This window comes from Plectropomus leopardus, chromosome 4, assembly GCF_008729295.1.
Source record: "Plectropomus leopardus isolate mb chromosome 4, YSFRI_Pleo_2.0, whole genome shotgun sequence".
In the NCBI taxonomy this organism is placed as follows: domain Eukaryota; kingdom Metazoa; phylum Chordata; class Actinopteri; order Perciformes; family Serranidae; genus Plectropomus; species Plectropomus leopardus.
Window position 1 is genome coordinate 24021117 of NC_056466.1, and position 22761 is coordinate 24043877.

General features: G+C 41.7%; 1 protein-coding gene across 2 annotated transcripts in view; it reads left to right on the forward strand.

Annotated features, from left to right (window-relative positions):
* The first annotated feature begins 3372 nt into the window (after window positions 1–3372).
* Window positions 3373–22761, forward strand: part of mxi1 (max interactor 1, dimerization protein) — a 32058-nt gene continuing 12669 nt past the window's right edge. The window contains exons 1-3 of one of the 2 annotated variants that reach the window (XM_042485364.1): window positions 3373–3733; window positions 6290–6392; window positions 12039–12068. In XM_042485364.1, the coding sequence (XP_042341298.1) occupies window positions 3505–3733; window positions 6290–6392; window positions 12039–12068 (362 nt within the window). In that variant the 5' untranslated portion in view covers window positions 3373–3504. Of the gene's footprint in view, window positions 3734–5552; window positions 6032–6289; window positions 6393–12038; window positions 12069–22761 lie in introns of those variants that run through there. The other variant, XM_042485365.1, reaches the window with a different exon arrangement.

The following is a 22761-nucleotide window of genomic DNA, read 5'->3' on the forward strand; positions in this document are numbered from 1 at the left end:
TTCTTGAAATTTTTTGAGTCATAACTTATTTAATAGCTCATTGTCTTCTTCGTGTGTTTTTAAAGAAATCAAGGCAATTTTCTCAGGTTTCAAGGGGTTAAACCCAAAGTCATACATTTTAGACACTTGAGAAGACCTGACCTGAATTTTGACCTGAATTTTGATGGGACCACCGAAGTGATTAGATGTCATTCTGTCATCCTATAGGGACCTTGAATATTGGTAGCAACAAACAATTGGATGGGCAAACAACACTTTTGATGGCATCAACTTAAGTTTTAGGAGTTTGTGCATATTTTTCACCATTACTTTGAAAATATATTATCAACAGATTTAAAAAGGTATTGAATTAGTTGCAGTCCTTTTTTTGCAGATAATTAAAGGGCAGTTAATGGGTAATCTTTGATGCAGCTGTTCATATCACTTCCACTGGGGAGACATTAGCATTCATTTTTCCATTTAGCTGCTTTCTACCCTTAAACATACAGATGAGTGGGTGGTTGTTGTGGTTCACCCCCCAGGCTCAGAAAAATGAGCTAGTCTTATTAGAAATGTTTGACCTCTGTCTCCCCGTCTCTCCACTGAAAGCCAGAGCTGGTTCTCCAAGGCTTTATGACTGGGATTGTCTCCTTGTTTTGACATGGGTGTTGCCCTTTAATTCCTTTAATTGGAAAGACCGCGTGAAGAGGAATGGTTTGACTTGTCAGTGTAGGGGGCGGCCAAACAATGTGTCTGTAGGACATCCATACCCCTGAGCTATAGTCCCTCTTAAGTCTTTACCTTCATACTGTGACCAGTGTTGCCTACTGGGACACATTACTGCCGACTACATTCCTCTAGTCTCCCTCCCTGCTGCACGTGACCTAACTGGTCCATCAGTGGCGTGTGACCTGTTTGGCTTGTGTGTCATCCTTAATGAGAATGAAAACATGATTAAGCCCTAAACTCCGATGCTATACATTTAATCTCTGATGATGCATTAAATCTGCGCATTTAGGGAAAGTTCCCCTTAAGCTATGCACTGCAGGAGGCAAATGCAACCTAAAAAAGTACAGCCAACAAATGTGTATTCAGTAACTTAAATTGGAGAGTCTGGGCTACGATACTAAAGACGATGTGGCTGAGCACATGCCAAAATCCAGCCATTTTTGTCCATTTGATAGCAGTGGCACATTGTGAACTCCAAATGAGACCACTCTTTAATGGGTTTCCTTCCTTTACTGCTAACCCTCACCGACGGTGGAGAGGTGGGGCAGGGGCGGGAGGGACCTTCAGAGATTCCCTTGTGCGTTGGACTTGAAAGTTTCTGTCTCTGTGAACTTTACATCAAACGGTCATAGGCTGCCGCTGGTTCTTTGAAGTGGCAAAGGGGGGGGTTTCTGAGCTGAATACAGGCCTCTGCCTCGACATGTTCCGGTTCAAAACGGACTCTGCGACAGAGTAAAAACAGCTCAGCTAAAGGTCTACTGAGAATGGCACAAGATCAAGGCTAAGGACTTATCTCTCAGTTACCATTACTGTCACACAATAGAGGATCTATAGACACAATATAGTGTTATCCTACACAGTAGTTGTACGTTGCTGTCTCTCTACCCTTCAAGATTAGTGGGGCGGGGTTAACTGAAAAAACATTAGATTTAGATTACATTAGATTTTTGCCATCTGTCAAATATAATGGAACTAGACAGCATTCGGCTCATGCTCAAAGCACAGAAAAACATATTTAAAAGACTTAATTGCAAAGTCTTTTTCCAGAAATCATGACCCAGTTACTCAAGATAACCAACAGACCTTGTTGTGAGAAGTTTCATGTAGGAACTATTTTCTTTCTTTAAAATGACGTCTGGCAACTAGTTATTGCTAAACTGTAGGCAACTGGACTTTCTTGAGTTACCTGAATATGTCTCACCTCTCACCTATGTCTCGCTTTATGAACTGATGAAGCCTCATGGATGAGAGGTGAAACGTCATCATGAAAATCAAGCACTTGGAATTACCAAGACCTGGATGACATACACCTGCTAACTGTATACCCGTGTGAGAGGGACGGGTGCATCTACCCATGAATGAGAGGCCTCATGCTCATGACAACATGAGATGTTAACATCAATGGCGTTCTCCTTGGCTGAGCTGTAATGTTGTACAGCTCAGGTGACATAGCTAACATTAGCAACATACCTGTATGATGATGTGGTTGGCAGGTGCAGTTTGGTAGATAGAAAATAGTTCCTACATGACAATGCTCGTAATAAGGTCTGTGGATTATCTTGAGTAATCAGATCATGATTTCTGGAAAGAGACATTGTACTGTTTTTCAAATGTAATTTTTTTTTTTTGGTGCTTTGAGCACCTCAAGAGAATCTCTATGGCCGATAACTCCAACACTCGGCAGCTCACACCAAAACAATTTAGACTGATAAATAGCACTGCACAGGTAAAAGGAAAAATATGTATTTTTCATTTGGGGTTAACTGTCCCTTTAAGGCTTGCCTTTAAATGTATATATGAAGCAAACATCGACTATCAGCTACTTTATTGACATTAGACTTTACCACCAGTTTATTAACTTCTACCAGTTACTCTACTGTTGCTTTAATACAGCATTACTACTACTGCTGTTTCTAATGAATCAGTCTGGTACTTTAAGTACCAGACTGTAATGTCTGCACTTACTGTAAGTTTTGTTTTTAGTAAAGAATCAGCAGAGATATTTCCAGCAAATGCTCCATCAGCAATAAAGGGTGTGGTTTACTACCAAATGTAATGTCTACTTTTTCCACTTTAAACATTCTAGTCTGTATGTCCACTCATCATCATGGTGTCATACAAGTTATGGCCTTTATTGTTATTTTCACTTTCTATTCCTGTGTTACTGCACCACTTCCTGGGAGAAGGACTTGTGGTAATCCTACTGTACCATACTCCATATACCATAACATGATGGCATAACATTATACAGGGTTTATTAAAGCAACCTCTTTTTTTTAACATTTAAAACCAACTTTTGATCACCATTGAGAATCACTTAGGTAGATTTTTTTATGTCAGTGTCCTATGCTGTAAGTAAAATATCATTAGGCTGGAGTAACAGTACTACAAATAGTATAATGTTGCTATAACTGTTAGCATTGCTTTTTCCGTCACTATTCTGCTACTAACACCATTGTTACATTGTATTAATAGATAAAAAAAATAATGCCAGACTGTTATGTTAATCTATTTATATATTTATTTATTTTCTTTTATTCTGTTGAATTGACGGACACAAGGACCATGCAGACTCCTGAGACAGAGGGGGGGCCGGGCTCTCGTTTTCCCATGCACCACCATCTACTGACATTGGCCACTGCTCCACATTAAACACCCCGCATTCATAAAAAAAAAAGAGGAAAGAACAGAGGAACCATCTGACAAGAGCAGCATCCACTGGTAGCTGCCTCGCTGTTTTCTGCGCTTAGCACGTCGCCAGAGCAGAAGCCACACAAACTTAAAAAGAGAGGGAAAATGGCCAAAAGTGAGATGCAAAGAAGAAGTTTGAAGAGTGAGGAGTTCTTTTTTGATTCCGATGCGTCTCTCTTGGATCAGCAAGATTTCGAGATGTCTAGTTGCCCTTTCAATGACGTCTTCAACTCCAAAGACTCCCACTTGGAGCAGATCAACACTTTTCTGAAAAACGTACAAGTTTTGCTGGAGGCTGCTCGGTTTCTTGAGAGCGCCGAGAGGAAGGACGGAAGTGAGTTTGAATGTGCTGCGTTTGATCCATGTCATTTGCCTCTGAATTTCAGGAAAACAAGACTTCATTGTCAATAGACTCAGACAACACAGGGCTGAGTTCATTCAACTAAGCACCACTGCCTGCCATAAGCACAGCCTGCACCAGAATAATATGAGTGATATACCCATTGCAATTACAGGAGAATATAAACATATATGCTTTACATTATTTTCTGGACTATTTGTATCTGCATTGTGTGCATGTTTTGGCACTGTGCATCGCGTTGCGCTTGCACAACTATCAACCCAGGGATCTGTAATTGTTCTCTTCAGCATATAAAAAGCAATATGACATAATGATTGGGTGTGTGGGTGTGCATGGTGGCTACCATTCCGATATGATAAATCTGACCACATTGCAGCGCCCTCCAACTCAGTTTCGGATGATGTCATTGTGTGCCCCCGCAGACTCGATCGAAAAACCTACAACTATATGGATATAATGCAAAAAGACACAACTGATTTATGAATCAGATATATATCAAACATATATAAGCCTTGCCTGCTTGGTTTATTTCCTCAATTTTAACTTCTAGCGTATTAGGAATTAACTCGATATATAGGGACTATTGCAATCGGCTTCTCAAATTGCAAATTTTGCAATACACCCTGGCCTATGTTTAATTTAATGGCAGATCATATGTAATAAATGCAATATTAAAAACGACTTTTTAAAAGATGAATTATTCATGATGTCCCCGTTTCCTTTTAACAAGTCATGATTTAAAGACGCAGGAAAATAAGCGGATTTTTCCATCAATTTCGTATGCGTGTTAATCATACAGGGCTGTTTTGTGCAGAAAAGCCGAGCATACGGGCCGATGAGCGTTGTAAAAGGTCCTTTGAGTAATATAACCCATTATAATGTAACGTGGGAAATTTGCAGCAGCAGATCTCAGCGGCTCAGCACCTCTCTCGATTGTTTGCTTCCTGCTATTTGTGGGCGTGCCGCGATGGTTTCCACATGGCGCAAAGCTCCTCTGCGGTTGGTCAGCTGCGAGCTCAACCCCCCACGCCTGTCAAAGCCATCTGCCAATCAGTTGCAGGATCGGTAGCTACGTCATGTGTTGCTGGGCCTGGCTTCAGCCGGCAAGCACATCCCCACGGTCCTAGTGAATCATGGGACTTGTAGGGCTCTTTTCTTTGCGGACAGAAGCGATTGGGAAGAAATGCTGTGGGAGGAATTAAAATCATAATAATTAATATGTGTGTGGAGTCAGTAACACATCACACAACCGCTTCAATGGATGCATTTATTACTGAAGTCCTATATTAATTAGTTCTTATGTTTTTTGGTTTTTTTGCAAGAAATGACGTATTAACAGTTAAACTATAGTTTTACATTCTTGACAGCTATTATGATAATAATAATGCAAATATCATTATTATTATTATTTACCCCACAGTTATTTTTCTTCGTTTTCATCAGAAGTAGCAATAACATCGATTACACCTTTCAAGAATAATTATTAATACATTAACTTGGGGTAAATTCTGTTGACTGAAGCTGCCCCACAGATGCATTTACCCATTTAATTTACCTACCATAGTTAAAGTTAAATCATAAAGTAATATTGGATTCTAGTTCACTTGATGAATCACAGTAAAAGTATGCTAAATTATGAAAACACCGAATATTATGCATGTTTGACAGTATTTTATAGATGCACCGAAAGACTCGGTTTCCCAGAATACACTGCGTGTAGACCGGCCTCTTCTCCGCGAGGTCTCCTCCTCTCAGCTGTGCAGCTAGGTAAACAAACAGGAGAGGAGAGGAAACGAGTGACAGCAGGCACTTTGCTGGCTCTGGGCTGCCTCGGGGAAATTTTATATTGTTTGTATCCGTTTTTGTAAAGATTTAATACCATGTTTCCTAGAAACTTTTAATACTTTGATACACAGCTTTTGACATTTTCTAACAACGACACCTGGCAAGGATTGGCTGTAGCTTGCCAGCTTGGAAACACTGGATATTTTTTTCCCTCCTCTTTCGGCAAAGGGCAGCGAAGACAACGAACAAGATAATAACACGACGGGTTTTTTTTAAGTATCACTCAGTGTAGTAATAACCGACGCACTGTCTTCCCTACACTTAAAAGCGACCTGTCTTTGCTGCTGCTCGCGAAGCTAACATTAAATTGACGAGAGCCCAGCTAACGTTAACGGCAGCCAGCCTCAGGAGAGATGACGGCTGTTCAGCTAATGAATATCCAACGGTTATTGGAGGCTGCGGAATATCTAGAAAGGAGAGAAAGAGGTAAACGATTTGCTCAAATGTGTGCTCAAAAGTTGAAATATATCAAACAACGTTTGCATCTCAGGTTGTGAAACGGCTAAGGGTCATTCCTGTTTTACGATAAACGCCTAAATAGGAAGTGTGGTCAGCTAATTTCGCCACAAACGTGTCGCTTATATGTTTACGTCAGCGTAAAGAATTGTTGACTATGGTCGAGGAAAAAAGTGTCAAAACCCGGGCCAACTGTTAACCACTTTAACCACGATTTTCTTTCAACAGAGTGTGAACACGGATATGCTTCGACATTTCCGTCAAGTCAGAACACAAACTACCAGAGGCAAAGAAAATTCCGAAATAAGAAGTTCAGCAGTAACCACAATAGGTAAGAAACTTTTATGTATTGCATGTATTTGCTTTTACAGGTGAATGTCAGTACTTTAAAACTGTCCCTTTGCTACACGTGATGTACTGGGAAGTGTTGCAGACAGCATGTGATAATAACTTACACTCCCTGCCAGCGCTTTATCGCAGCGTTTGGTAAACAGGAGGCGAGCTGTCACCACGGGGTGGATACAGTGGATGGCAGCATTTTCACGGTCCAGAAAACACACTTTGTTTGTCGAAATAAGTTTGCATGGACGTTTGCCCAAACTTGTGGAAACGTGTTTAATACGTACTTGCACGTATGAGCGTCCACCCCGTTATTTTGCTGGCTTGGGGGAGGGGGTAGCACCAACGGCTCTGCTGGCTTTTCATCAGCTGATTGTCAAACGGACTGCAGTGGCTGAGGTTAGGGATCGTGGTAAAAGTGACCGCTTCAAAACCAACAAGACTCACTTTTAAATGTCGTGGAGTCCTCCTGTCTGTGGTGAAATAAACCCACGGGATCTTTTATTTTAAATCGAGTTATTTTTCAGATTTCGGTGGCAGTTATGCTAATTTTCTCCAACGACAAATGTATTTTACACTGTGGGAGAGAGGGATAATTTTGCCATCCGCCCTAAAGGGGAAACACGTCTATTTATGGCTGCTGTTGTTTGCAGACCTCCTAAGGTGAATATATGGAGGCTTTTCAGGACTCAGTAATCAGTAATTTACTGTTTTACCTTTTTTATGTACATCTGCAGTACTGTGCAAAAGTCTTAGGCCACCTTGAACTTTGTTATTTAATAATCATATATATCATATATATTTGTTTCTCTGCAGAAATACTGAAATACAACCAGAACATACAGGAAATATGTACTGGGCATAAAAAACGCACATTTCAGAATAAAAAAACTTCAACAGGTTAAAGTTGCAAGTGTTTAGTGTGAAATTCCTTTCTAATTGACATGTCTCGAACTCTCTTGGGCAGTAAATATGAGATTTCCATATGAATCTTCTGGTGTATCTACACCAGGTTACATTCAAGACATGTCCAAAGCTCAATATTGATTGTTTGAGCTACCTTTTGTGATGGTGCGATTCCGTGTTTCACACTAAATATTGACTTCATTCTGAAGAGGCCATTTTGTTCTGACTTTTTTGGCGTTTTAATGCATTGCATATGTTCTCTGTTGTATTTGTATTTTAGTAAAGGGACTTAGAAATAAATATATATTCTCATTATCACTTTGCTAAAACAACAAATTTATGGTGGCTTAAGACTTTGGTACAGAACTGTATATTCTATCAAGAAAAGCATGTCCACACCATTCGTGTTTTTCATCTTTTTGTATGCATCATCAAGGACATATGTTTCATAGTCTATTTTATCATGTAGTTAGATTTAACACTGTCTGATAATTACATTATCAGCTGCCACCAAGCTTAAGGCCCTTGTCAAGCACAATGCGCTCACTGAAGACAGAAACTTGCATGTAGTATTAGGAGAAGCAGGCAAGAATTTCTCTAGTTAAGACTCCTTTGTATTGTGTGTTTTTCTTTGTGATAGGTTGCTTACATTAATCTATTTGTTGACAGTCATACATCAAATGCAGCCCCCCCCCCCCCCCCCCCCCCCCCCCCCCTCACTCTCAATCTCTCTCTCTCACTGAGCCTTTTAATATTAATGTAAGAGCGGGCCACAAACAGGAACTGCGCATTACTCATCATGAGCGTAGAGTGCTGCCTTGTTCTGCATGGCAACAGTCATGATCAGATATAGGTCTAAGGCGCTTTTCATGAAGCTTCCAAAGAGTCGCTCCTAATAGGGAAATTCCTAGTGAGTTAACACAATAATGATGCTTTGGAACAGAATAATCTTCAGTGTGAAATGGAACCTTCGAAAGACGAAAAGCTTTAAACGAAGCATCTTGGCCCTTAATAAAGCCTCTAAGGTGAACAACTCCCGAGGAGTAGGGGGGTGCACTTTTAGAAAGCTTTTCAGAAGCATGAGCAAAAAATGGCACCAAGAAGCACAGAGAGGAGAAATCTTGTCCTAACGCCCTGTAACAAGGCGTTAGCACAGTTAAAGGACTGTGCAGGAATAATGTTTGGTCTTGTTCTCCACAGAGACCACATTCACAACTCACTCAGTGAGGTAACACCATTTAGCATTTAACACCATTTCTCAGCCTCGTTTTTATGATGCAGTTTATTTCGTTCCCACTGGAACTGCACACCTTACAAAGCAGCAAAACAGCATTATTTGTATATCCCCAGTGCTGTAAGGGTAACTGATGGGGCACATGTCTGCATCATTAGTGGTCTAATTTACCCAGCAGTCCTATTTATGGTCTGCTGACACAGGAAGAGGAGAAATCTTGCTAATTAGTCAAAGTTGTGAACCATTTTCACTACCTCGCAAAGTTAGATAACAACGTTCACAGAAGCCAGCAAGGATTCAACAAAACAACTACATCATATCTAGGTGAATTTATCAATATTATATCAATATCATGATATGAGAGTAGATATCATCTTAGATTTTGGATATCATATTATTCTAAGTGTGGTCCTTTCCTGTTTTTAGAAGCTGAATTGCAATAAACTGACACTATTTTCTGAATGGACCAGACTGTTCTAACTGTTATGTTATTTGCCTTCACCCACGTAGTCGTTATATCTACATTACTGATGATTACTTATAAAAAAAAACTTTCTAAATATATCTTCACAATATCAATATTTAGGTATTTGGACAAAAATATCATGGTATTTGTTTTTCTCCACATTGCCCAACCCTTGCATCTACATCATCTACTCTGTGTGCTTTTTAAATGACATAAAGAGATAATTGACCAATAATGGCACGTGAATGAGATTATTCAAGACCTACAGTGCACTCCTGTAAATATTCATTCCTCATTTATTATCACTTTGAGGGCATTTCAAAGTGAAGTTTAACTGACTTCTTTGAAATGTAATATAATGAGTAGAATAAGTAATAGAATATTTTCTCGAAACCCAGCTTGCTGTCTGGCACTGGCCTGCTGCAGCTATACAGTAGCTACCTTCTCTGTAGCGTGTTGGAGCTTAAAGTGATGAGCTTATCTGACTCTGTCCTCTCCTGCCTACCGTTTATAGCCAGGTTGCTTTATCTCATTGACCCACTCTGTGTGTTCATGTGAATACACATGCGCACATATGTGTGCATGCCTACAGACGGAAGTGTGATACAGTTGTGTGTGGCCTTGAGCCAGTTTTTAATCATTGTTGTTGAGCTCCAGACATGGACATATCTGATTCAGGCGACAGGGAAAGTGGTTTGTGATGATAAAAGCCAGTGAGAAAGCAAGCTGGCTTCTCTGAATGAGAGGCCAAACTGAGATAAAGTGTGTGTGCTGCTTGATTGTAGGGGGGCTTGGACCAGTGCTGACCTAAGGCCTCTCTCACTTTAGAGTAAAGTGACATCAGCATTGCCCTAAAATAGGCTTTGGCTGTTATTTATTTATAAATGGTAAAAATAATTACAACTTTTTCATCACTCTCTGTATTGTTATCAGTTTTTCAGTCTTGGATGTTTTTACCACCATTTGCATCTTTAATGACACTGTCCTTTGACAGTGTACTAATTCTGCAGATACACTTTTCACGCTGCTTGAAATGGCCACAAATGTAATAGTACCCTAAAATACATTTTCCATCATTCTTAGAAAGTGATAATCAGCAAAAAAAAAAAGAACAAAAACATAATGATGCACTACACTAATCAGATAGTGGTAAAATGCTCCAAAATTTGGAAGAGATTACAAATCGTGATGAGGGGTTTCCAAGCAACAGAGACACAGTGCAAGCTTGGTGACAGCTCATGACGCAAATTATGCACTCAAAGTATTCATCCTCTGTTAGCAAAACTATTGCTCTGACTCACAAACAGCTACAGAAATCAGAGGCAGTGCTGCCATTAGAAAGTAATTACATAGTCACATAAGAGCATGCACTGAACACAAAACTGTGACTAATCATTTTCCCGACAAAGAAATCATGTTTGTACTGTGAGTCCATTTTAGGATAACATTTAAGAGGGTAGTAGTAGCCATACAGAAGAGATCAAGCTTGGTTTTACTTTTATCAGTTCTGTGCTTTTTTTTATGTGTGACCAGTTGGCAAATGCAGAGCACAGTCATGCATGACTACTACACGGTTGTAGAATACGTAAGTTGAATCCTGTCAAGTCAAGAGCACACGTGTGAGCACTTAGGCTCTGACAGGTTTTCAGGAAGGGTCCCAGACCAGCTTACATGTGAGCCCTGTGTTTTGCTGTGATAGCCAACCTGGCCATACACCTTGTCACGCTAAATCAAATACACCTCCACAGCTGACTTAACATCCAGTCTTGCATACCCAACTACATGAAATATAATGCTCAAAAATTGAGACATATGGTGTTTTTATTGGTGTAAATAATTAAACTTTGAAAAAATAATTTCCTCTGAGGCATGGCCAGTTTTTACAGACTGGACTACAGCCTTGGACTGTTCCCTCCGTCCTATCCCTCTCTACCTCCCTTCCTACTCCTGTCTTATCTCCTGTTTTCTTCATATTTCCTGCCAAGACCACAGTGTTGTCATCTCAGCGTTCAAAGAAAAAAAATAGACGAGGAAACCATATTGCAGTATTGATAAACCCACAATATAGAGAAGTGCTGTGTACATGACTCAGAAGAGGTTGAGTCCATCATTGCTCCCCCTAAAACTTATCCCCCTTGAGGCGAGGGGGAGTGCAGTTTGTGTGGATGGGAACTAGGGCCATTTAAGCATCAGGAGGAGGGCTTGTCTCCCTTCAGTATGTTGCCACACAAAGAGACTCCTAGGGACCAGCTGATTCACTTTACATTATTAACAGAGCACTGAACCCTGACTGCTGCATGCACTGTGTGTGTGTGTGTGTGTGTGTGCGTGCGTGCGTGCGTGCGTGCGTGCGTGTGTGCATGCTCACACTTGGACAGCAGCACATGCACGCACACATGCTCATACTCAGTGTGAACTTTAGAACTTTAGTGGCTACAGTATCTCTCTCCCACACGCACACGCACGCACACACACACACACACACACACACACACACACACCGAAAAGAGAGAGCTGGGCTGTGCATTATTGAGGAAGAGGCTGTATTATGCCACAGCCAGTGCCTCCCTGTCACACTGACGTTCGTTGGGGTAAAGGCTCCAGTGCACTGGGCATAGAGGTGGTCTCGTTTGGGATTTATTAATAAAAACATTAATCAAATTAGACGAGGTAATTCACTGTGGCTCTCTCTGCCCCTGTTGGTCTAGCTTATATAGCTATTCCTGATCAGATCGGACATCGGCAACTGTAAAGCACATACACTGGATTGATTTCGATAACTTTAAAGTACTTGAAGTGTGCATTGTGCAGTTGTATCATCCAAGTAAATGCAAGTATCAGATCGAGACTCAGTATTGGCATATGACTTGGATCGGGATCAGGGGCAAAAAAACTTGATCAGTACATCCCTAGTTATTATCTTAATGTTAAGACTGAACAAAGTGCATTGCCTTTTTCAGGTCCGTACTTTGCTTGTTGCAAAAGCCTACATTTGCTCTTTATTTGAAAACTTCTGTGTTCTGTCTTTGCAGGTCCACACACAATGAGCTGGAGAAGAATAGGTGAGTCTGCATTAAATTTTCAACACATTTCACATTTATATCATAAGAGCACAGCCTGCAGGAACATGTGAACAAGTCCATCATGTCTTACTTGAATTTTTCCCCATACTGTTTTTGCCCTTCTTCAAGAAAGCACTTCCTTTTCCACAGGTCCTTAAAAGTAAAGGGTGACCTAGTTTTGTTCAGTTAAAGACATTCCCTCCTCTGTTTTCCTCAATTGTGCACTCACTCTTTGCACCTTTGTGGAGTTATGCAACAGTTTTGTTGCTGGGCTAACAGCTTCAAGTTACAGGGGTAGGCAAGTTTGCATACAGGCAGAACTGGAGCTTGAGTCAAAAGTTCAGTGTTTGCTTTGATGCAAAGATGTTTTTTGATTGGTATGTAGTAATGGCAACATAGTCGTCCCTGTATCCAAACAATATGTCCTTTCAGTAGTTTTTGAGCCTAATCATAGTTCTGTTTTGAGTTATATCGCCGCATTCAAGATAGTATCTAGAGTGGAAGAAATGTGGGGTATTCAGGGAGACCTTGGCTTGTGATGGTTTACCGCACCGTCTTCTTAAGAGACCAGAACATTGGTTTCTTAGAAGCCCTTATCAGATTGAGTTCACCACCCACATAGGGTGCTTGCCGCTGTTTATGCTTCATGACTTTGCAGGCTGCAAGAGTCAAGCTGTTAAGGGTTTTCTTCGACACCATAAATAAGAGTGGCTAGACGCACAGGATTTATGGTAAATGAAGAAAAAAAAAAACATGCCTTCCATTTCATTATCTTTGAGGGGTGTGGGTACAATGAAAGGATGTGGGAGGCTGGATCCATTCAGCGTAATTACATATCACCTCGGCCTGTTTTTCTCACCATTCTCCCTGGCAGCCTCTTCTAAAAGGATGGGAACATTGGAAGGAGAGACGTCCAGTGAGTTAAATATAGACAAGAGTTGATGTGTCATCTTGGTGCTTGTACGCGATGCCACACAAGGCCAGCCGGTCGGTTGAATGGCCTCGGCAGATTGCAGCACCCATGCGGGGTTGCATTTTTCCAGTGTTCCACCCACACAAATACATTTTCAAAAGAAAAAAAGGTGCCGGCTCAGATGTTTGTCCCTACAACAGAGTGTGAAGGTTTTTTCGTCACTCCTTCCACATTCACATAGCCAGATACTTTGTAGTATGGCCTGTTCCTATGGCCATGTATGAATTATAGTCATCTCTGCCAATCAGAGCAGACTAGTGTAAAGTCTGTAGATGGCTGAACAGAAGGGATCACTGCTGGCTTGTTTCAGCACTGAATTATGGTTACTGCTGCTATGAACCATTAGATAGATAATTTGATTAAAGAAGTATTTCACTACTAGAAAGATGGTCCTTTCATAAAACTAGGCTGTCTACGTAGTAGAAATAGAGAAAACAGAGAAAAATGATGGCATTTGCTTTTTCTCAAGAGGTAGAACACCTACAATTACCAGAACACACGACCTCATACCAGGCTAATAACACTCTTGCTTGCAACACCTTAACAGAAACTTGGTTAATATTTGATCAGTGCTGCCTAATTTTAACATGTGATCTCAGTATTTTCAGTCTCCGTTTTCACTATGCAACAGTATGGCGGCCACTTCCTGTTTATAGACTCTTGATTTTACAGTTTAACAGGGCACTCAAGTATGTTTCTGAAAACAAAATATTTTTTTATGTTTTGTATTTGACCAGCACTGCCTAGTTTTACTAAGTGATCAGAGTTTGGTCTTAGTTTGAAAGGGGGAAGGGGGGGTTGTCTCTTCATCCACCACTATACTTTTGGTGTCCATGGTGATGGCATGGGAGGTGGACAGTGCAAAAATGCAGAAGTGCAGCCTGTAGTTCCAGCAAAAGCCACAGAACCAACGAAACTTGCTGGATGCGCAAAATGCATCATCCAGCAGTGTTTTGCTGGGAGAGGAGCAGGGAGATCCAGGCACTGGTTAGATGGAGGGAAGTTTACCACAGGTTATTTACACATACTGTCCACGTTATTCTGACAAAAAGCTGGTTGAAATTCTGCAATGTATCCCTTTAAGTGAAATAAAACTATGCATTCTAAGACTGCTTTTTTGCTAATTTACCCTCTGAAGTGCATTCAACAGCATAAGTGTTGCATTGGTGTGTTTTGATTCCCATCATCATCATCAACTTGCATCCTCTCCCTCCTCCTTTTCCTGGCTCCACCTTGCTAGTCTGTGCAGACTCTGAGAGAGAGAGAGCTACAGCAGAACAGACTGGACTCGGGAACAGGGTGTCCTGTACCACACCTCTGTACCAAATCCAGATACTGACACCCTGTTTTTTCTCCCCCTTCTTGTCTTTGTTTTCAGCTCAGCACATGGAGCGTGGTGTTGTTGCTCAGTAGTTGAACAGAATAAGACCAATTCAGATTTCCATTAGCAAAGAAAGAGGGTAAAAATTGAAATGGTAATCCATCTTTTTAGAAGCACACTTAGAATCATTTATAATCCCCCTCGGTTTTTGGGGTTATTTTTTTGCCAGCGGTTAATCCAATTCCCTTTAAGCACATGCCTCACTGTAAGCTATATGTATCGGGAAAAGTTGTTCACTCAAATGTGTCGGGCTTATACCATGATTCTACAGCAGCTACAGCAGATTTCGTTCCATCTCAGCAAACTTTCAAGACGTGTAAATTGGAGCAAGCGCCTTTATGGTCCATCCTTACAGCGGCCTGTTTTTTTTTTAACACTTATCAACCCCATATATCTGCCGCCAGCCTGCGAGACGATTTGCCTTGCATGGCTACCACAGGTCCCGATAACCTCTGTGACGAGCAGTCTCGCCATGACAGAGGAGACCACAGGATGTGGATAAAAGGGACCGAAAGAAAAAAAAACAACCACATTCCAGATGCTCACACTGTGCGGCGGGACCAGATAACTTGGTGGCTCTGCCGCTTTGATCATGTACCTCCTAACAGCCCTATTTCACTTCCTCATGTCACTACTAAATTACACTGCCTTGACAAGGTTTAACTGTAAAAGGCTTGCATGTTGCAGTTTCACCGCTTTGATCTCACAGCCTTTCGCCTATTAGTCCTTTTCCCCTAAACATGTTGATAACAAATTCCCCAGCTCAGGTTAGTTGTCGTGTGATCCTTGTTTACACACTCAGTAATACACCACAATATTCACTGCCAAGAGTTTAATCTGTTATTCAATCTTGTTTTCCCTCTTTTGGATGATGACTCTGTTTATGGATAATCAATACAACAGGCTTTTACTTGCCACAATAAATCCACAAGAACCATCGTTTATCATTTACCCTCCTCGTCCACAGCGACCTATTCATTTTAATATTGTTTATCAAGGCCAAGCTCATAATACACACAGCAAATTATTTTTGACCCGTAGCATCCAGGCAGTGGGAGCAATATTAGCTTTTCTGCTTGATTCGAGGGGAGTTGGGCAAACAGTGTGGGTTAAACACCGTTTCAGTGCGTGCCTGTGGAATATTAAAAAGGCTTGCCCATTGGAAGCAGGAGATGTTTGTCCTTGGGTGGCATGTAAGGAGCATCCGTGAGGTCTGCCCTCTCGGGATTTGTTTTGGCTCAGTGGTATGTGAAATGGTAAATGAAGATAGTCACGCCTCATTTGCCATCAACTTTGGATTGGTGTGGGTGTTCTTCACTGTCTTCATTATTGTTTTTTGTGTGTGTTTTTGCATGTGCAAAGCTTTCCTTATGTTGATGAATATATGAGCTGATAAATAGTCAGTTTTAGATCTTACTTCTCTTATTTAACTAAAAAATGCCTGACTGAATGTAACTGTTACAACTACAGGCCTTGTTTTAGACAGTAGTTTCAGTAACATGTACTCCAGGCAGGAAAACTCACGGCTGAATATCAATGAATAGGTGTCACATTTTTCAAATGGTACATAACTCTGCTGGGATTGAAGCCCTTCATGTATTTCCATTCTTTTTAACCAGTGGGCTATAAACTCAGTTCCGTTGCTGCAGCCTTTGGGGTTGGATGAGCAGTCAAACATGAATAAGCCAGGGCTACATTTTCTCTGGCTTTGCTGATGCTCCATGAAGAAAGCCAAACTGCTTTACCAGTCTTTCTGTTGTCTGCCCAGTGAGTGCAGCCTATTCTCAGGCCCTGCTGCAGGGCCTTAAACTGGGACCATTTGTTCTGACCAACGTGACGACTTGTAAGCTTTTCTTGGCTCACAAAAGCGGCTTAAGGGACTTGATCTTTGGTCTGGTGAGCCCAGCTACAGCACGCACACGTGCTGGGGCACCCCGCACCCCCCTCCCCATCCACCCGGTGCTAGTCCTTAATAGCCTAGCTTGGCTTGGCTTAGCTAACGACGGTGTCAGAGGACGAGGAAGTAATTGACAGGCTGATGGGATGAGCAGAGGGATAGGTCAAACACACCTGACTAAGGGAAGCAGCACGCAAGCCTGATCTACACTCGCACTGTGTCAGCGTGCACACAGTGAGCATATCCGACCTGTAATTAACACATTGAGACACGAGCCAGTATCAGGATGGGGAAAGTCATTGCAAACAGTCAAGTGGTGACAATTTGTGGTTGTGGTTAGAAGTATGCCTCCTCTACCAACCAGTGTGGCAGGTGCCCAGTTGTGATCAAGTTAAGTTCATAAGATGTTGATAGTACCTTCTTTAAACAGTGTATTTCGCACTTCAGGAAAGCACGTACTACCTTAAACTTACTTGCATTTTCAGTTTTGCCGTGTGGTTGTGTAGCTTTCAGTTGAGGTTGAGGAGGAGTGAATTACCCTACATTGCTTTCCCTTTCAATCGCACCTAACTGCTGGGTTGCCAGGTTTCTGACAGTAGAGAAGTTTTTGTAGATTGGCACTCTCAGGGGGCCAGTCTCATACTTTTTAAAGAGAGACACTTGCCTTTAACATCAAGAGATTGAAAAATCCATAACCTTAAAGAGAAACAGTGTAGATCAAATACGACCAGTTCTCTCACTTCCTAATAAGCCAATTTTGGGGAGGAAAGCACAAGCGTCAAGGGGGACAGAGCAGTGCTAAAGGATGAAAGGAAGTAGGAATAGCAGACCTCTTTCAATGTTAGCTGTTAATATAAGCTACATACTTCTTGTAGCTTCTTCTTGCAGTGATAACTTCCCAGTAAGACAACTGAGCTTGGCATATTGCAGTTTTTGTTTGAATTGGCATATAAAATAAAGAAGCACCATTGTATTTCTCATTTGTTATTATCTATAATCAACTAATCTATTTTATATTTGCTGTAATTTCTGTATCATGTGCATGTGCATGTGTATAATTTGACAGAAGAATCAGCTATTAAGGCTGTATCCAACTCAAAATGCAAGTTGTATCGGATATGGCTATTCAGTACGAATATTCAATGTTTTTTTTTCATATAACGTTTGAACGGGCTCAGTTAAGTGTAATAGCAGCATGCATGTGAAGGATTATGTTATTTCGGAGCCTTGCGGTGCAAAGTCTCTCCCCCTCTGTGTCACTTCATTTTGTCAACAGCAGCCTGTAACAAAAAAAAGTATGATGAAAGTCAAGAGTGCTCACTCTACAACAAAATCCGGGGACTAAAACATCCTCAGAAGTACACCGCACAGCACACTGACTCACAAAAAAAAAAGGACTGCTCGACTTGTAGCAATCTCAGTCGACTGAGCAGTCTCTGACTGATGAGTCGAACCCCAGACTTTGGTTTGGCAGCCCTTTTAGCTATACTGGAGAACTTTAAAGCATAGACTGCAGACCTTTGCAGCTCTGTGGACATATCCTGGCAGTCCCAGTGCATTGCTGTCATATGTTAGAAGTCAATGTAAAATTAGAGGTCACCATTGTTTTTCCTCACATCCTCAGAAGTCATCCCAACGCAGATGTTCGGCAGACAGGTGTAAAGAAGGCCCCTCACAGGGGATGGGATGTTGGCACTTGAAGCCTCACCCATCAATCCAGTCATGTCTCGCTCTTGTGACGCTTGACTCGTGTGTTATCTTGGCGCCTTCTTGTTGTGCCCTTATCCTGCAAAAGTGCATCCGCACAGGATTCTGTGGAAAGACAGTGTAACCAAACGCAACAAGGCCGGTTGAGCATACGGGCTTAGTCAGCAGAGCTTCAACCCTGGCTGTCCAGGCTTGTTTTAATTTTTGTACAACAGAAATGGGAACATTTTGCAGGGATTCGTTTGTAGGTGTTCAAATTAATCAACTTGAAATAGAGGACTGTATGTTCAGGCTGTACTGCGGTATTCTGCAAAGTGTTCAGTTCCTCCCACATAGTGTGCTGTTCAACCTGTTCCATTAACGGCATTGTGTCGGGCTTGTTGATAAGCCCACTTTTGGCCAAATGGATGAGACTGCGGTTACATGCTGTTCCTGGAAGAAACACTCCTGTTTTCCTTCCTCCTTCCTGGAGCAGCAGGTCAAGTAAGCAGCTAACTTAATTTGTACCGTAAAGAGAGAGTGAGACTGAGATAGAAAAAGGGAAAAAATAGGATGCTTGCTAAAGACACAAGACAGACTCAATTAGTCTAAATCTGAGTATGGCTTCTATTTTTAGCCGTACAGCTGGGGAAAAAGGGGGAAACACCACTGCCTTCTGACCAATCATAGAGGTTGGCTTTTCACCAATGAGAGCTTATGATGAAGAAGCAGTGAGAGAAGTCCCCACCCCTGACTCTCGGATCATCTACCTCACATCCTCTCATCATCAGCATGTACGCTGAATGTCATCATTTGCCATCAGAATGCTAAATTCAAACAAATTCATAAATATGACATAACCCCCCTCATTTTTTCTTTTCTACCCCAGTTCGTGTCATTTTTATATTTTTAATATTTGCACTCTTTTAGAAGTTGCACTAAAACATGAATGAATTTCATTATACTTGTACAATGACTAGAAAGGCTTTCTACTCTGTTCTAATCTGTTCTATTCTATTCTATTTCTGTGTCGAAAACTAACAACTATGCCAACTTTGTAAAGTGTGTTTGCTAGACAAGTTAGTGAGTTTAACCGAGATGAGTGAGAAAGTGCGTGCCTCTGTATTTTTGGATCTGCGTATTTGCACATAAAAAGGTTGAGATAGAATATTTAGACTGTATTCTGTTGGTTGTATTAAAACACACCAGCAGTTGTAAAGAGGATGTGGACTGACAGAGCAACTCCCTCCCCACACACAACCACCCACCACCCCCTCCCCTCCCTCCCCCCTGGAGCCAACATCTGGCTGGATCTCCCTGGCTTTACACCAGGCCCATTTTAGGAGCCAGGCCATATTGGAGTTTTAATCCAAAGCCCCTGCCCTTACCCCTCCAAAGTCCGGTCACAAGATCCATATGTGTGTGTTTTAAAGGGATTTAGGGCATTCGCTAAAGACAAGTGTATTGATTACATGACATTACTTAAAGGTGGTGTGCTTCTTGTACAGTGCACCTAAAGGCATGTCCCCTCCTCTATCTCTTATCCCCTCTGTCCCACTAATTCCATCTCCCTCCTCCTCTCTCGCTCTGTTTCTATGGCCATCTCTTCCGTCAACTCCATCTCTTTGTCTCACGCCTTCTTTTTTCCCCCTCTCTCTCTTCTAACCTTTGTCAGTGGAGCAGATTAAAAGGCAGTGTGCACGTGTGAACTAATCCGTGTGTTAGTGATGGGCTTCAGCCCCAGAGTCTCTTGGCCCCACCGCACAGTGAGCACACCCCCCCACCACCACCACTCCGACCGATGCACGTGCGTGTGTGTACGTGTGTGAGCACGTGTTTATGTCTGCTGCTCGAAGAGAGCAAATTTTCTGCACTATTCTTTCATCCCCTTTTCCTTTCAATCTGTCCTTAGCTTCATCTCCGTCTCCCCTGTTTCCACTTTATCCCAATCTGTCCTCCATCCCTCCTCTGCTCTGTTGCTATGCATGGCGGATGCTGTTTGTGGCTCGGAGTGGCTTCAGCGAGTTTAGTGTGAAAACGGCATTGGTCTGCCTAGTAATCATCTGCGTTTTGCTTTATTTACCACTTGTGGCCTTGGGATTGGTTGAGCAGGAGTGGGGTGGGTTCCTGCAAGTTCAAATTGATTTCTGAAGTCCCATTTGCATTTTATTGCCCCGCAGTTTCCAGTGTGGGTTCAGCCCTGAATCCTTATACGTTTTTACAGTGAGCTTTACTGCCAATCTGAAATACTCGTTCTGTTGCTCCTCCACACACACTGAATCTCGTTTTTGGGATTGAGGTCACAATTGCCTGAATGCTCAGAAATATCAAAGTCCCTTTTCCCACCCACCCACATGCAGCAATGCATTTTCACCCCCTCTGCATTTCTTTTTCTTTCCCCGCCATCTAACCAGAATATGGGTCACCATACAGCGTGCTTCCCGTGGAATCCCAAGACTTGTTAATAGTTGTTTAATTCCTTAGACAAGAACGCGGTTGCTGTGTGTGGGAGGCAGATGAGCATTCCCCTCATTCCTCAGCCCTGTTTGTCAAACTTAACAATCAGCTGTCATTGTGGACAGTGTAGTAATACCCTCAGTGGATGATTGGAGCGTTAGGGCGTGGGCCACTGGATATCATACCCCGCAAGGAAGGCAGCACTCGAACGAGAGCATTTTATCTGAGCTGCTGTTGTTATAGTATGTTTCTATCAATAGACGCAAAGTTCTGTGTCCTTGTTCATTTTATGTTCACTGTCAGGCGAAAGACGTGAAGATAAACATCTTGATCAAGTAGCCTCATAAGCGCTTAACTGCTGTCACTCAAAACAAAGGATATACTGTTGACCCAATTCATGAGTCCTGTGACCTTTGTAGCTCCATGGTTAACGCCTAGTTCTTAATCTTTTAGGGTTAGGGGTTAAATTTCCACTGCTGTCACCCGTGCATAAAATATACGCACTCATGGCTCTTCAGATGAATGTGCTCAACACTAAGCATGTGCGTCTTTCATATGTTTCCTAGTATTTCATGGTATTTGTCCAGACGTAACATCGATGTAAAAAATCTGAGACAGAACTTGAAACGATAGAGCGGATTTTTATCGTTTACCATTGGTAAACCTAGTGGAACTCTTGACAGACTGGCTCTCGTTTGTGCCCATGGCTAGTTTCTGGGCAGATTACACAGACAGAACACTCTCCCTTCCTCCCCCACTCTGTATATATCTCACCCTCTCTATCTCGCTCTGACTCTCTGCATCCATCCCATCTGTCCGTGTTTTGTAAAGGAGATGAGGGAAGCATCAGTCAGTCAGAAAGAAAAGAAAGCCTATAGTTGCTTTAGGGCAAACTTTCACCACACCAGCTAGTATATACAGCTGAAGTGTTAGCTTAGTATTAGGATGTCATCTGAAGTCCCATAGGTTTGTCTTAAGGTCCCACTAGGGCTGCTCGATTATGGTAAAAATAACAATCATTATTTTGGTCACTTTTGCGATCACAATTATTTAACCATTGACTTTGAAACAGGGTTGCAACAGTATGAGATTTTCAGGGTATGGTAACTATCTCAAAAAATCTTGCAGTTTTGTAGTATGACTCTATACAGTGTTATTATCAGTTGCAATGATCCTCAAAGGAATGAAAACAGAAGGTTTTTTTGTTGGAGAAATGCTTTATTACTATAATTGAAAACATTTAAAACGTCATGCACTTATTGAACCTTAAAAAACGTATCTTTTTAACAGTGGATTTTTTTAAAACTTTAAATATAAAATCGTCATTAAAAATTAAATTTGATTAATTGCCCAGCCCTAATTCCCACTAACAGTGTGTGTCGCAGTCCAATCCATTGTCCAGTGGGCAATAATGACTCTAAAATGTGAGTTACACATCACGTGCCATCCATGGGCTAATGCCAGAACCATCTGTGAAATCATAAATCATCCACACTAAGTTTCCAGCATGAAGAGAAAACTAGAATAATAATTTCACCATCCTAATCCACGCCGGTTCAACATATAAACTTGTCTCCATCTGCATTTGTCATTTCCTGAATGTGCCATTTATAGCTCAGATAATAAAGCTGTAGTTGGCTTAAGCACATATGTCGGGCGCCAGTTTTGCAGCCAGGCTGTTGGCTCTGTGATGACTGTTCCAGCAGTCAACCTAGTGAGTGGTAGTTTCCCCTATTAAAAAAACCCTATTCAGTCAGGTGCCACTGTCTGTATGGGTGAACATGTGACCTTGGCTGCAACCGCAGTCATGTGAGAGAGGGAGAATGACACCCCCTACCCCCACCCCTCCATAGGGGGCATAAAAAACAGAGAATCCTAGAAGAGGCATCTTTAGCAGAAAATACAACCCTGCTCTTTGTGTGAACTCAGCGATCCAGTACACAAAGGTGGTGAGCAAACACAAAGAATCGTTGTGTGTCCTCTAGTTTGTGTGTGGTTTTTTTTGTCACACTATAATGCTTTATGTGTGTGGGCTACAGTGTGTCGAGGATGGTTGGTAGTGCACATTTCAGGTTTATTCTCCTGATCAAATAATTACACTTCATTTCACTATAAATTAAGCAAATTCAAGTATGTTATTGCTTTGTATTAGACTGCCAGGAAACCAAAATTAGCTGAAAATGGTCCAGGTGTTGATACAAGAGGCCAAAATGAAATTGGTTAAATTCCATTAATCCACCAAGCCATCAGGAGCGTGACTTTTTCTTTTTTTCTTTTTTTTTAGCCGTGATCATCTGTC